We start from the raw sequence: 18030 nt of genomic DNA on the forward strand, positions 1-18030 counted from the left end.
CCTTAATCCCAAAGGGTGGAATAATTATCGTTTGACGTATAATTGACGCTGAAGCTGATCAAACCTTGTTTTAGGCCTTAGCTGTTCTACTTCATGCGGACAGATTGGTTTCCTCAGATAGCTCAGTGAATAATGCAGGAGCTGAAAACATCATGTCTTTGTCATGCTGGATGTTGTTGTTCCACATTTCATGTTTTCTGAAGCTGCTGCTTGTGCTTCCTCGTCAAGTGCATTCCTTATCCACCCCCGTCCCCTTTGTTATTTCTTCCTATCGCTGCTCCATTATATAACCACTCAACTTATGTAATGCAATTTAACTGCAGCAAGTGATGACATAAGTTTGCCAAAGCTTTCTGCACCATTTCAAGATCTTTGAGATGGGGGGGAATATGCTCCGCCATCTGCTGCCTTTTACTCCAGATCGTGGCTTACTTACCTCGAGAGGAGCTGCGGTATGGATCAAAATCTTCCCTGTGCTCCAGTGGTATCTGCTGATCTCTGCCACCTGGGAGCGATTACTATGGGAGGAAGCGATGGCCACATCACACAAAACACGATAATGCTCCGCAGGATTAAGCTCCTGCCTGTCATTCGTGGAGCGACAGTGGAGTCGGATCACATCTCTGTCACATGTCTGCTTTGAACTCATCGTCTGGATCTCTTCAGCCACAAACACATCGGCACTGTTCAGACGCAGCCGGTGGAAATGTACATGATGATCCGAACACAGTTAGAGAACACACATCAACTGTGAAGAGTCGTTTCAAGACCATTTCACTTTTTCTATAGAGTGAGTTTTTAAAAACACATTTAAAAGACATACTGTGCAGATAAATTTAAATCTTTGCAGTAGTTTTTGTCATGCTCTTTTTTTGTTTTGTAATTGGCCTGACTGTCACCACAGAAAAAGCATCCCTTTCGTAGACACTCGCACAGTACAAGTCAACGCTGCTGTACACTCAACACACTTTGAATCCACACGGATGACAGCTGATCTGCTCCATGCTCACACACCTTTGGGAGTACGCTGGGTTTTAATGGATGATCAAGGTACAGATTATTAACTGCAGTCTGAAACACCAGCTGACAGAGGCCTGGATATTTAATCATTCTTACTGCTTGTGATGGTTTGTAAACAGCTAATCAACACAGACTTACTGTTGTGTCTTTTGTCTTTCAGAATTCAAAGAGTGCCCAGGGCCTGGTGGGACTGAAGAACTTAGGAAACACTGTAAGTTGTGGACCCTGATACTTAAAGTCTCCTAAGAGCCATCCTAAAACGAAAGTCCTGTCGTGGTTTCACCATTTTCTCAACAAATTTTCATAAGATTTCTCGAAAGAATCCTGTTGTTTTATGTCTGGGACCTGTTTGTTGACTTGTGAGCAGTGTGGAGCCCGGTGTCTGCCAGGCAACAGGCTCCCAAAATAAATGTGTGTGTGTTTTCAGTAACCTAATCACATAGCTGTGAACTATGGACCAGGGAGGACTGATTTGATCTGACCAAACTGCACGTGTCTCATGTGAACACGTGACGAGAACATTATACACGCACCTCATGCTCACATGTGAACGCCACTTCGCAGTCGGTCCCTCTTCTCCTAAAATCTTAAACTATTAACCCGGCACCGAGGACTTTTAACTCCAGCTCAGCTTTTAAAACAATTCCAGTGCACTTTGTGTAAATACAGCTTCAGTCAGTCAGTGACTGATGTGTTTTTGTCCGAAAAGAAAACAGAGAAAAACTACTTAGTATTGGAGGGAGTGGTTTCCAGGCAACCAGCTGAGATCTTAAGAAATAATCGAGGACATAAACTGCCTCAGAAGCTCAAACTGTGAAGGTATTTGTAGGCAGATTCAAACTCCTTCAGACGATTGCTGTGCAGATTTTAATCACTAGTTGTTCTCAAAGTTGTGGAGTTACTTTACTCGGTACTGCTAGTGCCGAGTTTCCTCGTAAAGTCAGTCTTGTGAAACTGGATGTTATTGGGGGGAAGATGCTCTATAATCTGGATCTTCACTCCTGGAGAAGAAGCAGTCACTAAACAACAGACCAACAGCTCTTAGAAAAGGAGGCGAACATTCATTCATGTGCCTGATGTGGACACAGGCTAATGCTGATGTTACTTGAAGTGGAACGTCAGGAAACATGCGACCCTTTTCCCACAGTAAAAAGTACTTTAGTGAAATAGTAACCTTGAAGCCAGTAGCTTGGGCGAGTAACGGCTGGCTCAGAGCAGGACAGAGCGCGATGGCAACTTTCATCTGAAACCAAGGTATCGAGTAATGAAGTAACTGAAAGTTTAGTAACGATCACCATGTTTTTCACGTTTTAATAGTAGTTACTGTCTAAAGCAATATCAATACAGTCCAGCTCAGGTGACTATAGTTACATTTGTACAGATGCTTAATAGCAACTTAAAACACAAAGACTAAAAGAAGCATTTTCATTCATGAAAAAAAAAAAAAAAAGCAGACGATGAGGGGTCTGGTTGCCATGACGTCACGTGTGTCAGACACGCCAACAGTTTCCAGATTCTACGCTCTCTGATTGTGCTGCTCTGTTTTTGTTTGTGCCCCGGCAGTGTTTCATGAACAGTATCCTGCAGTGTCTCAGCAACACACACAGCCTGCGAGACTACTGCCTGCACAACTCGCACCGCAGAGACCTTAACAACAACAGCCGCACCAACACCGCCCTCATGGAAGGTGAGACTGAAACACTGTTTACCTTCAGGCCAGCATCCCTCAGCATGTCAGGGAAGACGGAAACGTCCCCTGGGGACGCTGGGACTTTTAGCTCCCATCTTTTAAGAGTTTGTATGACAAGAGAGGGAAATCAGCTGCTTTGATGAGCAGATAACTCTGATTCTGTTCTCCTCCTCGTCGACTCATGTGAATGACTGCAGCGTCTTTGTGTCGGCAGAATTTGCCAAGCTGATACAGACCATGTGGACGTCGTCGAGCAGCGAGGCGGTCAGCCCGTCCGAATTCAAAACTCAGATCCAGAGATACGCCCCGAGATTTGTAGGATACAAGTAAGCTTTGTCCCTCTCCCTTGTCGTACGAGAACACGAGTGTAGAGATCAGAAACTAAGGAAAGTCTTGGTGTTGATGTGCTGCAGCCAGCAGGACGCTCAGGAGTTCCTGCGCTTCCTCCTGGACGGCCTGCACAACGAGGTGAACAGGGTGACGGTCCGGCCCCGCGGCACCATGGAGGACTTCGACCACCTGCCGTGAGTATCACACCTGCTCCTTCACTATCACAACACCACGCGGGGAGATGTATGAGGAAAACACAAAGAGAAAAGACTGACTCATCCCCAAAGTGCAGTATACAAACCGTCTGTTTTGCTCAGGAGTGTCAAACACATTTTAGTCCACGGACAGTAAAATATTTCCATGACAACATTTAAACTTAATCCATTTTTGCGCAGAGTATATGTTTATAAAAAAGTCAGTTAATTGCAAAAAATGACTGCAATCTCAACGTAAAGCCGATTTTAGTGATACAAAATACAGTAGTTGTTGGATTCTGCCTGTTTTTACAAAACTCCCCCTGACAGCATGGCTTTGAGGCTGGTTTGATAGCAACAAGGGATCCAGCTTCCATGGCCGCATCACCGGTAGCTCACTTTGTTAAAAAAAAATCTAAAAATCTATATTTCCTTTGAAATATTTACAATTTGCTTGGTGGTTTGGCAGGCCGGATTGGAGCCTCTGGTTTAGCTGCTGAATGCTACCAAATTGAATATCATGCTATAGAAACGATTTTCCTTGTTTTCAGGGACAATGGGATGAAATGAATTAAGAAAACACAAAGAATGCTAATTAAAACTTCTGGTTGACGGGGGTTGTTGCACATCACGTTTCACGGAGGGGCTCAGGTGGTTATGGATTGAAACTGTTCATAGGTTCCGTTCACATGACAACGGTGCTCCGAGCCACTGAAAACACAAGTTTTTGAAAACGGCTCCCAAGGTGGAAATTTTTGAAACTGCTCAGGCTCCGCCTGCGTGGAATTGGGCTAAAATACAACCTTTCAGAAACACTGCTACTGCTCATGCATTCTACGGCCTTCCTCAAGAGTTCTTCTTGCACATGCGTGAGTAGATGGTGATGTAGAACGTCATGGCTCCCGGTCCATGTTCTCCTGGGACTTGCTAGTTTTATAGTTGACAGTCAGCTGGAATAACAATCCAGCGTCGTCCTCTGTCCATCCGAATGTCTGCATACTCGCCATTTTTAATGTTCATAGTGTTCTTTACGCATGTGTGCGGTTCCATTACAAAAACAACCAACAGCGCCGTGGCCTGTCATGTGAAAGGTGTGTCCGTGGAAATGGACATCGTCTTCAAACCGTTGCCATGGAAACACAAAACCTTTCCGAAACGAAAACGCAAAATAAACCGCCACGTTGTCACTTGAAACGTTGTCGTGTGAACGCGGCCTTGTTCTGATGGGGTCTGAGGAATAGTCGTTGGGCAGAGTAAATGTCTCTGAGGCGTCTCAGATTGTGTCCTACATGTTTAGCAGCCGGGCTCCACTCATAAATAAATCCTTACGTTTTTTTTTAATAACAAGATTAATGCTTTTGTTTGAACAACTATTTCAAGAAATGGTTTCAGGCGATTTGCTGCTGAGGTCGAACCAACCAAGTGATAAAAAATGTTACTCCTTCCCAGTTAGCGTCCTCGTTTGACCTCAGGTTGTCTCTGGCGGTGAAACGTTTTAATGGCTGATTCAAACCTCTGTCTCTGACCTGCAGTCGGAACATCTGGAGACGAGCACTGAGCAATGTGTGGAGGGTTAGCACAGGATTCACATGAAGCCGACATGAATCATTCAGGCTCCGTCATTAAGCTTTAATCTGAGGCGGCGTGCCAGTTTCACCTCCCGTGTCGGGGTGTTGCCTCTCCACAGCACAGACCAGCTTAATGCTCCAATTCTTCTTGGATATTATTATCACTCATCTAACGCACAGTTAATCTCAGGGTTTTCAAACCGGGTCAGTTGTGATGAAATGTTCTAAACCCTGACCCAAAGCCTTTCCCATCTTCAGGCGAAGGGTGTCGGGGTAATCTCCCGATATTCTGCCACCTGTATGTTTGGATTAAAGTAGGTCAGGGTCATAATCTCTGACAGTAGCAGCCATTTTACTGCCTCCGACATGAAGACATGAATCCGTCTGTGACGTTTCCTCTCGTCTGTCCCGCAGCGACGAGGAGAAAGGGAAGAAGATGTGGAGTAAATACCTAGAGAGAGAAGACAGCAAGATAGTGGGTGAGTGGAAGGGGCCAACGTTTGGTTTTGTTTGGGGGGAAATACTCAGAATCTGTAAGTGGTTATATTGTGATTTATTTCAGTGGAGAAATAAAAGCTCTTCATTCTGTTGCAGATCTTTTTGTTGGGCAGCTGAAGAGTTCTCTGACCTGCAGCCACTGTGGCTTCTGCTCCACCGTCTTCGACCCCTTCTGGGACCTCTCTCTACCTATCGCTAAGGTTAGAACACACACACACACACACACACACACACACACACACACACACACACACACGCAATTATTATGAATGATGAAACAACAGGATTTTTTGTAAGACTTTCAGTAACATTATTACAGTAACTTGTAAAATACCTTGTCATACTGGTTTTTATCACTTACAAATGACACAGAGACTCTTAATAAGAAACAAATCTAATTAAAGCAGATTATCTCCAGTCTTTGTCCAGACGCTGACATAATGAGTCCTGATAGATCAGTGTGGAAATTGATCTCTACCTCTGAAGCGCTGCTTTTTATTGACATAATATATCTGAAATAAGTGTCTTAACTTCATACTGGCGTCAAACCACGTCTCAAAACAATGTGTTAATGTTGGATAAGACCCTGAGAGTCTCCACTCGCATTAGGATCTTAATGATTCTCACTCTGACCTTAACGCTGAACCCGTTGTCACTACATTGTGAATTCTGAAGCCACGGCTTAATCCTCAATTACATGTAAGGAAGAGTGTTTTGGTCCACACCTGTTAGACGGGACCCCACAAGTGTAGTATGAAGAGAAGAAATCCACACACGTGGACTTTTAGCGCCGACATGTCAGAAAGTTACACAACAGGTCCCAGAAGGTCACTACACACACGTCGGCACACTGAGCGGTCCAGAGTGTGTGTCTTTCTTTTTCTGTCCTCCAGTGATTTGAGTTAAAAATCACCCGACACCTGGTGACTGTCCTCAGCTCTTAACAGCAGCTCTTTGCTTTCTTCCCGTCTCTATCTGTGCTTTCTGTGTGTGTGTGTGTGTGTGTGTGTGTGTGTGTGTGTGTGTGTGTGTGTGTGTGTGTGTGTGTGTGTGTGTGTGTGTGTGTGTGTGTGTGTGTGTGTGTGTGTGTGTGTGTGTGTGTGTGTGTGTGTGTGTGTGTGTGTGTGTGTGTGTGTGTGTGTGTGTGTGTGTGTGTGTGTGTGTGTGTGTGTGTGTGTGTGTGTGTGCTAATGTGACTGCGTCTATGTTTGTGCTCAGAAGGGCTACGGCGAGGTGAGTCTGATGGACTGCATGCGGCTCTTCACCAAAGAGGACGTCCTGGACGGAGACGAGAAGCCGGTGGGTTTCCACAGCCACAGACGACCTCTGACCTTCAGCTCCGAGCTGCGATCTCTTTCACATCACAATGTTCAGAGAGACAATCGTTTAAACGTTGATTACAAATACAGCGGTTTGTCACAATGTGCAGAGCCAGGGGTGTCAAACATCACCGCACCTCGACCCCACGGCTCCAATCTGTCCACACCACCAAGCAAGTGGTCAAATTCATAAAAAGGAATTTGCTCATATCTCCTAATAGGGTCAGACACAACCCAACACTGAGACTTGAGGCACGCAGACTGAAAGAAAATGGGGGATAAGAAGTGTAAAATGTGTTTGACACTTGCACTGAGCACTCCTTCAGAGCTCCAAATCAGTGCGTCGAGTGACGCGATGCTGCCCTCTGGTGGCAGGGGAAGAGGGAAATCTGAAGTGGAACTAGAAACAAAAGGCTCTTCAATTACTGCATCTACTTCTTGCTTTTTGACATTATGAGCCAACTTTCCATTAGTTTGTTTGAATGAAGGTCACAAACAATCCGCCTGACACCTTAAAAACATTATTAAAAAGAAGTGATATCATCGTCAGCCTTCAGTGTGTCTCCATGTGTTGATGTGTGTGATTTTAATCTCACCCCGTTTGCTCCTCGCAGACGTGCTACAGGTGTAAAGCCCGCAGGAGATGCACCAAGAAGTTCACCGTACAGAAGTTCCCCAAGATCTTAGTGCTGCGTATCCTTTCAAGGAGATGTGTGACACACTTCATCACATGTACAGACCGATATCGGCCGGTGGAACAGAAACCGACACTGTGAGGATTCAGCTGGACCATTTAGGACAAGAAAACTTTTGATTTGAAAAAAAGAATTGTTGTTGTTTGTAATGAATGAATGAATCTAAAATGCCTTTTAGATTTCAAATAAACAAGCGGAGATATGAAAGTTAAACTGCTTTAAAATGACATTTAAAACACAAATTTGAATAAAACAAAGGAGGGAAACAAACTGATAAATCAGTTAAATATTATTTAAAATATGGTAAACAGTAGAATATTAAATACAGTCTCGACATGTATTAGAAGTCCAGAATATGAAGTGGTTGTAATCAACAACTAAGATCATGGATTTGTTCAAGTTTAGAGAAACGTTTCCACGCAGTATAGAAACAGCTGCTTCTCAAGCTTTGGTTCATTAGATCAGTGGTACAGAAACGTCCTTGGTGTGTTTCCATGTGTTGTATGATCCCCGGGATGCAGAGCTCTTCTTCCTTGACCGGCTCTCCCCCTCAGACCTGAAGCGTTTCTCTGAAGCACGAAGAACCAGCAAACTGTCCACCTTTGTTAACTTCCCCATGAAGGACCTGGACCTGCGGGAGTTTGCATCTGAAAATAGCAGTGAGTCCCTCATGACGGACTGAGATCCAAATAATTCACTTTGCTGGAAAATGATCCGTTTAGCTTTAAGCGTCACATTGTTCTCCGATTCAGGACTCAGTAGATATGCTTTAAATGTCGCTCGGTGTTGGCGAACGCACGAGTCTTTGTTGGGAAGGTTTTAATGTGTCTCCAGATGAGTTCCCCTTGGTGGTGAAAGTTACTCTGAAACTGACCGCAGTTGTTTGTGTGTTTGCAGTAAACGCAGTGTACAACCTGTATGCAGTGTCCAACCACTCAGGCACCACGATGGGCGGTCACTACACAGCCTACTGTCGCAACCCCAGCTCGGGAGAATGGTACACCTTCAATGACTCCAGGTGAGTGTTTCACAGCCCTCCAGGTTTCAACCAGGACGACCATATAAACACTGCAACATCCATCCATCTCTCTCTCTCTCTCTCTCTCTCAGAGTAACGCCAATGTCCTCCAGCCAAGTGCGCAGCAGCGACGCCTACGTCTTGTTCTACGAGTTGGCTTCGTCCTCGAGGATGTGAGGCAGCTGGAGGCCGGCGGGCCGCGGCACCACTCCGACCAGCAGAGGGCGGAGGAGAAGGATGCTGCTGCAGCCGCGCTCTGTTTTTATATTTGGACATATCTCTCTCTCTCTCACACACACACACACACTCTGGAAACTCTCTGGAAAACACAGGGACCTGATCAACCAGCCCCCCCCGCTCCCCTCTCTGTCTGTACTGTGTGTGTATATATGTGTGTGTGTGTGTGTGTGTGTGTGTGTGTGTGTGTGTGTGTGTGTGTGTGTGTGTGTGTGTGTGTGTGTGTGTGTGTGTGTGTGTGTGTGTGTGTGGGTGTGTGTGTGGGTGTGTGAGGCTGACACAGGGCAATAATCCCACTGAGCGACCATGTGACCCCGTCAGAAGCGCCCCTCTCTATGCAGCACGAGCTCAGCTCCCCTCTCCGCCTTCATCTCCTCGTTTGCCTCGAAACATTAAAACGGACTTCTTTTTTTTCTTTTTTGCTTCATTTCATGTTTTTTGTTGTTTGTTTTGTTGGCGTTGGGGGGGGGGCGTCGTCTCAATACGCCCCCCCCCCCCCCCCCCCCCCCCCCCCCCCCCCTGTGGACAGTGGATGAACTGTTTGCTGTGTGACTGGTTGGTGTCACAGTACGAGGAACTCACAGCCCACCGACCCGTCTGCTGGGATTTGCCCTCTTATTTCCCTCCACATGCACTCCATCCCCCTCTTCCTCCTCCTCCTCCTCCTCTTCCTCTCTCTGCAGACGTGGTGGAGGTCACTGTGAGGACGACCCTCCGACCCCCGTTTTCATGTCTCTCCCACGTGTGGCTGCTACTGATGTTTTAAAGTGCTGTGAAGGCCTGAGCGGACACTGACAAGCCCCCCGCCGTCCGGACGGGCTCTTTTCTTCCTCTCTTGTTTCATGCCATTGAACAACACGGAAAGAATGTTTTAAAGAAGAAGAAAAAAAAAAACAAACACACTATATCTGTATATTTTTATATCCTGATGCAATATAGAGAATGTACTATTCAATGGTGCTGAAAATGACCCCCTAACTGTTTTCAGTTGGTTTATTTACCAGGTTTCAAGAGAGAAAAAAAAGTTCTTATTTATGCTTACAGGTGATGATGTGATGAGTCACACTTTTTAACAGTGGCAGTCAAACACACGAGTATATAAAATATATATATAAATATATATATATATATATATATATGAATAAAATTCAACAAAGCAGTGGTTTTATTCCGAGTCTTTTGTCTTTTTTGTGTGCGTGTGTGTGCATGTGTGCGTGTGTGTGCGTGTGTGCGCGTGTGCGTGTGTGTGTGTGCGTGTGTGCGTGTGTGTGTGTGTGTGTGTGTGCAGAATTTGAAATGAGAATAGAATAGTAATACATTATTAGTCCCAGAGGGAAATTCTGTTCACCGTTGCTCCACACAGAATAAAGAGAATATATCAAGTAAGACTAAATTAAAGTTAAATAAGTTCTATTAAATATTAATGTGAGGATTAATGGTGACTAATATAAGCATAGAACCAATGAAATTAACCAAAACAACTATATTTTAACATTGATTGATCACGTGAAGACATATTGATGAATTTCAATATGAGGGTAACAATTCACTCTTATTTATTTAGGAAATTGTAGAAAAATGTAGAATATCTCTCCTCTCTCTCACCCAACTTAATCTTGCCGGGACGATTTCAATATCAAGGGCAACACCAACCTCCCTCTCGCCAAAGATTTCCCTTCCTGCCTAGAAAGCTTTGGATTTCTGCAGCACAGCTTCACAAAGGAAACACCAAATCTTCGACTTCCAGCCTCTCTGCCTCTCTGGCCGCACTCAGTTCACTCAACTGAAATCTTCTAAGTCCATCCCTTTCTCCGTCATCACAGGTGTGCCCCATGTCCCGGGGCCCCTCCTCCATCGTTTGCCTCCTTCCCCTTGGCAATATCTTCCGCAAATTCAACATACATTTCCACGGCTAGGCGGATGACACCCAGCTTTACCTCGCCACTAAACCCTCCTCCCCCACTGATTGCATCTCTGACATAAAAACCTGGTTCACCCTCAACAGCAATAAAACTGAGATCCTCCTCATTGGAACCAAGTCCACTTTATCCAAAACCAGCAGCTTTTGAGTTTTTTATTTTTTTTGTTTAGTTCTTTTTTAAATCATACCACGTAGGGAGATTCTTCGGATCTCACAATTAATACTCAGTTACCACCACAATGACTAAATATTAGGATAATCGGGTGATTGTTAATTTTGCACTGTGTATGTTCAAGAGAAAATATCAGAGTTACCTGCTCCTGATGAAGGAGTAAGCAGTTCAGAGACCTTGAACATGGACGAGAGACCTCCAATAAACATAGTCACTGGTAATTTGTTCAGAGAAGCTTGTCTGAACACGTCAGGTGGGAATCCATCAAACTGCAGTTTGAAAATCAAAAACGCATTTCGTCCCTGGGTGGGCTCGAACCACCAACCTTTCGGTTAACAGCCGAACGCGCTAACCGATTGCGCCACAGAGACTTATGGACCACATTCTAATAAAAACCCACATTATAAAACATTAAATAGACAAAATGCAATACTACTTTGTAATAAGACTGTTTCCATTAAAGCAAACAGTAAATTTACGCTGGGAATATTAACTTTAAACGTCACTGAGCGATTGGAAACTGTGGGGGGTAAGTACCCAATGTGACCACAAGAGGGAGACAAACCTGGTGGAGAAACGTGAGGTTGACTCACACTGGTTCATCTCAACAAAGATTGTATCTTTGGCTTAATAGAAAATAATAAGTATTCACAAAAATCAAAGTTGAGATTTTTTTTTTTCACGGAGAGACGTCAATCCATCCCTCATCATTTGCCCGTAGATGTGAATTCACATTAAATCACTTAATTGTGACAATATCGGGTTGCTTACTGCTTATGGACGTGTGATTTTACACAGGATTTCCTTGATTAAAAAGAACACATTTAAATAAGCAGTCCGGGATCCTTTGAGAGATCCTTTGACCTTTGACCTTCGTACTCGAAGAACTTCCGCGACGGAACCGCTCTGTCTCTTCTGGTCCTGATACTGATGACTGCACCGTGTTTATGAGCTCGATTCTGTCCTGAAGCATCTTTTCATCACTTCATTAAACCGCCTGATGCATTTTGAGGAAGCAGTCTCACCGCTGGCATGTCGATGGACAGACTTTTTTTTCCACCGTGAAAAAAAAAAAATCTCGACTTTGATTTTCGACTTTTTTTGAGGCCACAAAGGTTTTTTGGGTTTTTTTCGCCCCCGAATTTTTATTTATTTATTTTCTTCAGTGGCCCTAAAACTCTTCCGTAAAAAAGTCGAAAATCAAATTCGAGATTTTTTTTTCGGAGGCTAAAAAAAAACAACCTTCATAGCCCCAGAAAAAGTCGAAAATCTAATTTGAGATTTTTTTTTTCACGGAGAGACGTCAATCCATCCCTCATCATTTGCCCGTCGATGTGAATTCACATTAAATCACTTAATTCTGACTATATCGGGTTGCTTACTGCTTATGGACGTGTGATTTTACACAGGAATTCCTTGATTAATAAGAACATTTAAATAAGCAGCCCGGGATCCGTGCCTTTGTCCTTCGCACTGGACGAACTTCCGCGACGGAACCAGGCAGCAGGCTGCTCTGTCTCTTCTGGTCCTGATACTGATGATAACTGCTCCGTGTTTATGAGCGACATTCTGTCCTGAAGCATCTTTTCATCACTTCATTAAACCGCCTGATGCATTTTGAGGAAGTAGTCACACGCGCTGGCACGTGGATGGACCGACTTTTTTTTCCACCGTGAAAAATAAAAATCTCGACTTTGATTTTCGACTTTTTCTGAAGCGCGTGAAGGTTATTTTTTTTTAGCCTCCGAATTTTTTTTTTTCTTCAGTGGCCCTAAAACTCTTCCGTAGTCATTTTTCTTGAAGTACATGAGGATTTTTTTTTTTTTTTTACCTCCGATATTTATTTTTTCTTCAGTGGCCCTAAAAAATCTCAACGTTGTTTTTCGACTTTTTTTTTTCTCCGTGGAAAAAAATTTATCTCGAATTTGAATTTCGACTTTTTCTGGGGCCACAAAGGTTTTTTTTTTTTTTTAGCCTCCGAAAAAAAAATCTCGAATTTGACTTTCGACTTTTTTTGAGGCCACGAAGGTTGAGGCCTCAACAGCACTGAGAGAAAAATATCTGCTTCAATTGACCTAATGACAGATTAATAAACACTGCATAGAGAGAACCAGGAGTCAGAGTTCAGATCTCAAACACCAAACAGGCAATAATCATAAGACGTCAAGGAAGTTGTAAATTCAAAGGCTGGGCTGCAGTAATTGGCAGAATCAGATTGTACTACTTTTTAGTTTAGAAAAACAAAACATAAATACATGTTTTATTGGTGTATTTATTAATTAACTAGGCAACAAATTATAATCTTTACACGTTAAAAAAAAATAAACCACTTTGTCATAAACCAAATCATATTTCTCGGGGTGCTATGGGGGTACGTTGGCTATACTCGGGGGAGCTGCAGCACCCCAAGCCCCCAATAAATGCATTCTTTAATTTTTCCTGTAAAATGGAAAATTAATTTCCTGCCCTTGATTGTTTGTTGCAGTCTAATACAGTCACAACAAACTTTATTGTAAATCGTCCTGTGTACAGTTTAAAAATCAGAGGTCATTTCAGGTGAATCATTCTCATTGGCTGACAGCGCCTTTCCGCCAGCCAATCAGAATGAAGGACACTTGATGGGGCGGAAGTTCCATGACGCCTATAATGCTAAGTGGCTAACAGCAAACCCACGAGTAATGTTTCAGTGTCAGTTTTATACGTAACTTCGGGAGATTTTAACAGCTGATATGTGGACTGCGTTGGTGTGTGGAGCCGTGGTGTTTCCGGGTCTTTTCTACGGCTTCAGGACCGTTTTACAGTGGCGGTTTCCCAGTTGGAGAGAGGCTGACGTAGTGTTCGTCAGTGAGAGGTCAGCGCCCACCAGAGTCCACTCACAACAGAGCTAATTCAACATCTCATCCTTTTTATTGCACTTTATTCACTTTAGACACAAGTAATTACTGTGTCATAACAAGTAAGAGAGAGGTCTGATTAATTCGTCTCAATCCAAAAGTCCACACGTTTGTGAAAAAACATATATACAACTTTGTTTTTATTAACAACACGAGGGAGGGACTAAGTGGATCTGCTCAAAGTTGTAATTGTGCTAAATTAGTCACACTTACTTGTGTTATATGCGTGCTGCTTTACCAGCAAACCCTACTAAAGTCTCAAGCAAACTGTTAAGAATGTGTGCATTGATATTAAAGAGGAAGAGGCAGATGGATAAAACGAGCGTATTTGACTGGAGTTTGGTGTGATTGCCTGTATGTCTGAGTTTGTTGTTTCTGTCTCCTCAGCCTGCTTTCCATCACCCACGCATCTCTGGCCACTGCATCTGGAGCCCTAATAGTCACATCCTGTAGCGATGTGATGACCGACAGGTTGGACAGTCACCGTTTCAGTTTGTATCCAAACTTAAATCCAACATACAGAGACCAGAACCGTGTGTTTAAAACAAACCCACCGACACCCACAGAGCCTGAGCCACGACCAAACACAAATCCATGTTTACATCTTTATGTCTGTTGGCGCTCATCAGGGTGAAGGCAGGTCACACTTTGAACAGGTCACTAGTCCATCACAGTGCAAACAGACAGACAAATACCAACATGCAAGGTTTTTGGAGCACACAGGGACAACTTTCAAACCACGCTCAGTATAGTGTATATAAGTTTTGTTGCATTCATTCTAACTATTGTGTAGTCTTTAATGTAAATGCTAAACATTGTATTTTTCGTTGTGTAAATGCTTAATTATCGGGTTAAGTTTTTTTTTTAATGTTAATGCTATATATTGTACATTTTAGTTATGTTAAAGCTTACTGTTGTGTTAATGTTAATGTGTACTTTTATTGTGGTAGTGTTAAACGTGTAGATTTCTTGTCGTATTGCCAGTTATTCCCTCGTTTTGTTGTATTAACGCTTTGCATGGCGACAGCCTCCATTGGAGTGTGAATGTGTGTGTGAATGGGTGAATGTGACTGTCGATGTAAAGCGCTTTGGGTGAATATTGTAGAATTCTGTTAAGGTTATGACGTGCGCAGTAGTGTGCTTTAGTCAAACAGAGAAACGTGATGAACGAATCTGTCTCTCCACTCAGCCACTGGCTGGCGGACGGCTTCGTCCTGTTTGGAGCATCCTACATGGCCTTCGACATCTACGCCATGTACCTGAGCCACTACCACAAGCAGAGGGTCAAAGGTCACGGCGGGGATCACTCCATCCACACAGTGAGATCCTTCCTGCTCAGACACACCATGCTGGTGCTTCATCACGCTGCGCTGCTGCTCGTCTTCATGCCCGTGTCACTGGTGAGGAAGAGGAGGACGAGGAGGAGGAGGAGGAGGAGGAGGAGGAGGAGGATGTCATCTGACTGTGTTCTCTTCTCCACAGTTCCTCAGGAGGGGTCTCGGGGATTTCTTCATTGGTTGTTTCTTCCTCACAGAGTTCAGCACGCCGTTCCTCTCCTTCGGAATGATTCTCATCCAGGTGAACGAAACCGAAAATAAGAAATTCACCTAATCCGTTTGAAATATCCAACTGTGGAATTCAGGCTTCACATTTAGATGTTTTTGAAAAACATGAGCTGCATTATTGACGTTTCTTCTCTCTCTCTCGTGTGTGTGTGTGTGTGTGTGTGTGTGTGTGTGTGTGTGTGTGTGTGTGTGTGTGTGTGTGTGTGTGTGTGTGTGTGTGTGTGTGTGTGTGTGTGTGTGTGTGTGTGTGTGTGTGTGTGTGTGTGTGTCCAGCTGGGCCTGGATAACTCCGTCCTGCACAAGGTCAACGGCGTTGTGGTCCTGCTGTGCTTCTTCACCTGCCGGATCCTCCTCTTCCCCTTCATGTACTGGACGTACGGCCGGCAGCTCGGGATCCCGCTGCACCGGGTGGCCGCTCATCTGCCGCTGCACTGCAACCTGGGTAACCTGGTGGTCCTGTCTCCTCAGATCTACTGGTTCATCCTGCTGCTGAAGAAGGCCAAGAGACTGTACCTGAGACAGAAGACACGGCGGGCGGATATGGACGAGCCCAAGACGGACTGAGAGGAGCCCAAACGATCCGAACCAATCAATGAGCAGTGTTTCTTCTTTACTTCCTCTCTGGTCAGTGTTCGTGTCAGGCAACAGCGCCCCCAAACTGCCAGCTGTTGTAATTGCGTGAAATTTTACAGATGCTTTGGTCTCAAAACTGAATGTTTTGAGACACCCCCACCCCCCACGTTCCAATTGCACTTGAGAACGTCGTCGTGTCAACTCTGCCCATCACTGCCCCAAGAAGCACATATTTTTAAATGTTTACCCAAATGTTTACTCAAACTTCCAGTATGAGCTGGCTGCACAAACCAAAGCACCAAACATCTGGATCAGTCTGAGACAGATGTTTCCACTCAGTGCATTTTCATCAGGCGTTGACAAAGATGTCAGATATTGTTTTAATATATTTCCATGGCTGTAATTTGCACTTTAAAAAAAAAAAAAAAAAAAAGTCTTTAAAACGTACTCTTAAAATAACTTGTAGGTGACGATGTAAGACGACAGGAAGCTGCTGTACCAAAAATAAAAACATTACTGTTACGGATTTCACTGAAAACATCAAACCCAAAACTCTAGACAGCAGAATTTAAACTCATGATTAAACAAGCAGCCAAAAGGTTTGAGCGTGGAATAATAAATGTGCCTTAAACACCAGTGGGAACTGTTCTTTCCTCTTAATGCCTTTTTCTTTTTTAATAACACGTGACTCATATTTCAGAAAATCCAGTGTATTACTCGCCATGTTATGGTAATATGCGGTGTCCTTTATAACTTTTTTTTTTTTTTTTATTAATGTGGATGTAATACTTTTTTGTGGAGAAAGTTTAAACCTTTTAAAATAGTCTTGTTTCTTCTCATACAGGTTGTAAAGTGTTGCTGTTCTTTAATGGCTTTAATAGTTGAATTCTGGTGCTTTTCCAACCATGTTCTGGTTTTTAAGTCAAGGGTGTGTGTGATTCCAAAGATTACTCGTTCTTTTACTCATGTGCATATAATCACACCATCAGGCTCATTGGACGCTGCGACCCCGCCCGATCTGGGAAGACATCGCAGCTCCTCACGACACCGTCAATCTGGACTCTTTGCTTTTATGAAACTCGCCGACGATTCTGAACGTCTTGGTTCGGCCGAGTCACCGGGAACATCCTTGAGATGTGTGACCTCTGCTCTCAGGTGGAGGGAGAGTTCAGAATCGGCTCTCGCCAGACTTTCTCTGGAAGCTGCGAAGCGACAATCTTTCTTCCTGTGCAAAACGATTGTTAGACAAGTGGAGTCACGATGACGGGGTCAGTCGAATTTCAGACGCCTGCTTCCAGAAAAGATGTTTGATCGATTCCCTGCCAAATGTAGTTCTGGGTCCGTATTTATCAAGCGTCTTAGAATTACTCCTCAGAACCCTGTTAAGAGTTGACTTGTGTGTAAAAAAAAAAATTATTCTGTCACTCTGAGCTGAATTACTACGGTACTATGCGCCGTAAATGGAGTTTGAGGTGACATCACTTCAGAAATGACCAATCACGGAACGGAATTCCTTTTCTAAGAATAAATATCTTCGAGATATTTAAATGTACAATGGAAGTGTATGTTTTGACAATAATCTGCAAACAATACAAAACATAATGGCAATGAATCAAAAATCAATTTTCCCTTATATCTTTATTAAAGAAAAAAAAAAGGTTTTAAACACGGCCTCCATGGTGGGGCGACGGAGGGAGAGAGGGCGAGTGAATTCCTGGAAAAATTCACAAACACAGTTTTATCTCTGTTCATAGGATTTGCTGGTTGTGATTCTGAGGAGAGAAATGGCCTCTAAGATGCTTGATAAACACGGCCCCTCGATTCCAAAGAGTTTAATTCTATTATTTTCTGAATCAAATTGCAAGTGTGGTTTTTTTTACTTGTTTTTTTTATGAACAAGTCCTTGGTTTTCACAGCAGCATTAAAAGAAATCTATTTACTTAAATTGTCTTGTATTTTTTTTTCCATGAAGATGAAGAAATGGATTCCTTTACAGGAGACGTGGGCATCATGAGGCTCGGGGGGGGGGGGGCACATGTTCCCTTTAGCTCTGCGTCACCGGCCCTCAGCGAGTCACTGGGAGGAAAATCCTCAATCACATGAGATTTACTCTTATTATTGGCTTCATCACATCTAAAATGGTCCCATTTTCAGGTTATTTGCTATTATTGCATTATTGGTTGGGTCTTGTATCTTGGCCGGCAGAGCTCGCAGTTGTTACCTCACAAAAGTGGGTGTTTCACCGTGGAAACAAAAAGATGGGTAAACCAGTAAAATAGCAGAAAAGCCTTTCACTTTGTGTTGCAAACAATTTAAACGTACTTTTTTTGTAGGTT

At 43.6% G+C, this 18030-nt stretch overlaps 2 protein-coding genes across 7 annotated transcripts in view; both read left to right on the forward strand.

Annotated features, from left to right (window-relative positions):
- Positions 1–9442, forward strand: part of usp2a (ubiquitin specific peptidase 2a) — a gene marked incomplete at its 5' end in the record, with an annotated part of 47273 nt that extends 37831 nt beyond the window's left edge. For 3 of the 5 annotated variants that reach the window (XM_080459408.1, XM_080459409.1, XM_080459412.1), the window contains 11 exons: positions 1181–1231; positions 2584–2707; positions 2925–3036; positions 3124–3234; positions 5217–5281; positions 5397–5500; positions 6519–6599; positions 7234–7312; positions 7869–7973; positions 8212–8332; positions 8425–9442. In XM_080459408.1, the coding sequence (XP_080315534.1) occupies positions 1181–1231; positions 2584–2707; positions 2925–3036; positions 3124–3234; positions 5217–5281; positions 5397–5500; positions 6519–6599; positions 7234–7312; positions 7869–7973; positions 8212–8332; positions 8425–8509 (1038 nt within the window). In that variant the 3' untranslated portion in view covers positions 8510–9442. The remainder of the gene's footprint in view (positions 1–1180; positions 1232–2583; positions 2708–2924; positions 3037–3123; positions 3235–5216; positions 5282–5396; positions 5501–6518; positions 6600–7233; positions 7313–7868; positions 7974–8211; positions 8333–8424) is intronic. The other 2 variants (XM_080459410.1, XM_080459411.1) reach the window with 1 other exon arrangement.
- Positions 9443–13259: 3817 nt separating this feature from the next.
- LOC308107689 (ceramide synthase-like) lies at positions 13260–17636 on the forward strand. 2 transcript variants are annotated; one of them, XR_013935228.1, is made up of 6 exons: positions 13260–13513; positions 13944–14027; positions 14746–14956; positions 15039–15134; positions 15395–15745; positions 16684–17636. XR_013935228.1 is itself a non-coding variant. In XM_080460168.1 (5 exons), exons 1-5 carry the CDS (start codon positions 13392–13394, stop codon positions 15683–15685), a joined length of 804 nt encoding a protein of 267 aa, XP_080316294.1. In that variant the 5' UTR covers positions 13260–13391; the 3' UTR covers positions 15686–16153. The 2 variants fall into 2 exon arrangements, 1 of the variants encoding a protein (XP_080316294.1); XM_080460168.1 differs by lacking the exon at positions 16684–17636 and having other exon boundaries at positions 15395–16153.
- Positions 17637–18030: the final 394 nt, after the last annotated feature.

The sequence above is a fragment of the Lipophrys pholis genome, assembly GCF_963383615.2.
Source record: "Lipophrys pholis genome assembly, chromosome: 3".
Lineage (NCBI taxonomy): Eukaryota > Metazoa > Chordata > Actinopteri > Blenniiformes > Blenniidae > Lipophrys > Lipophrys pholis.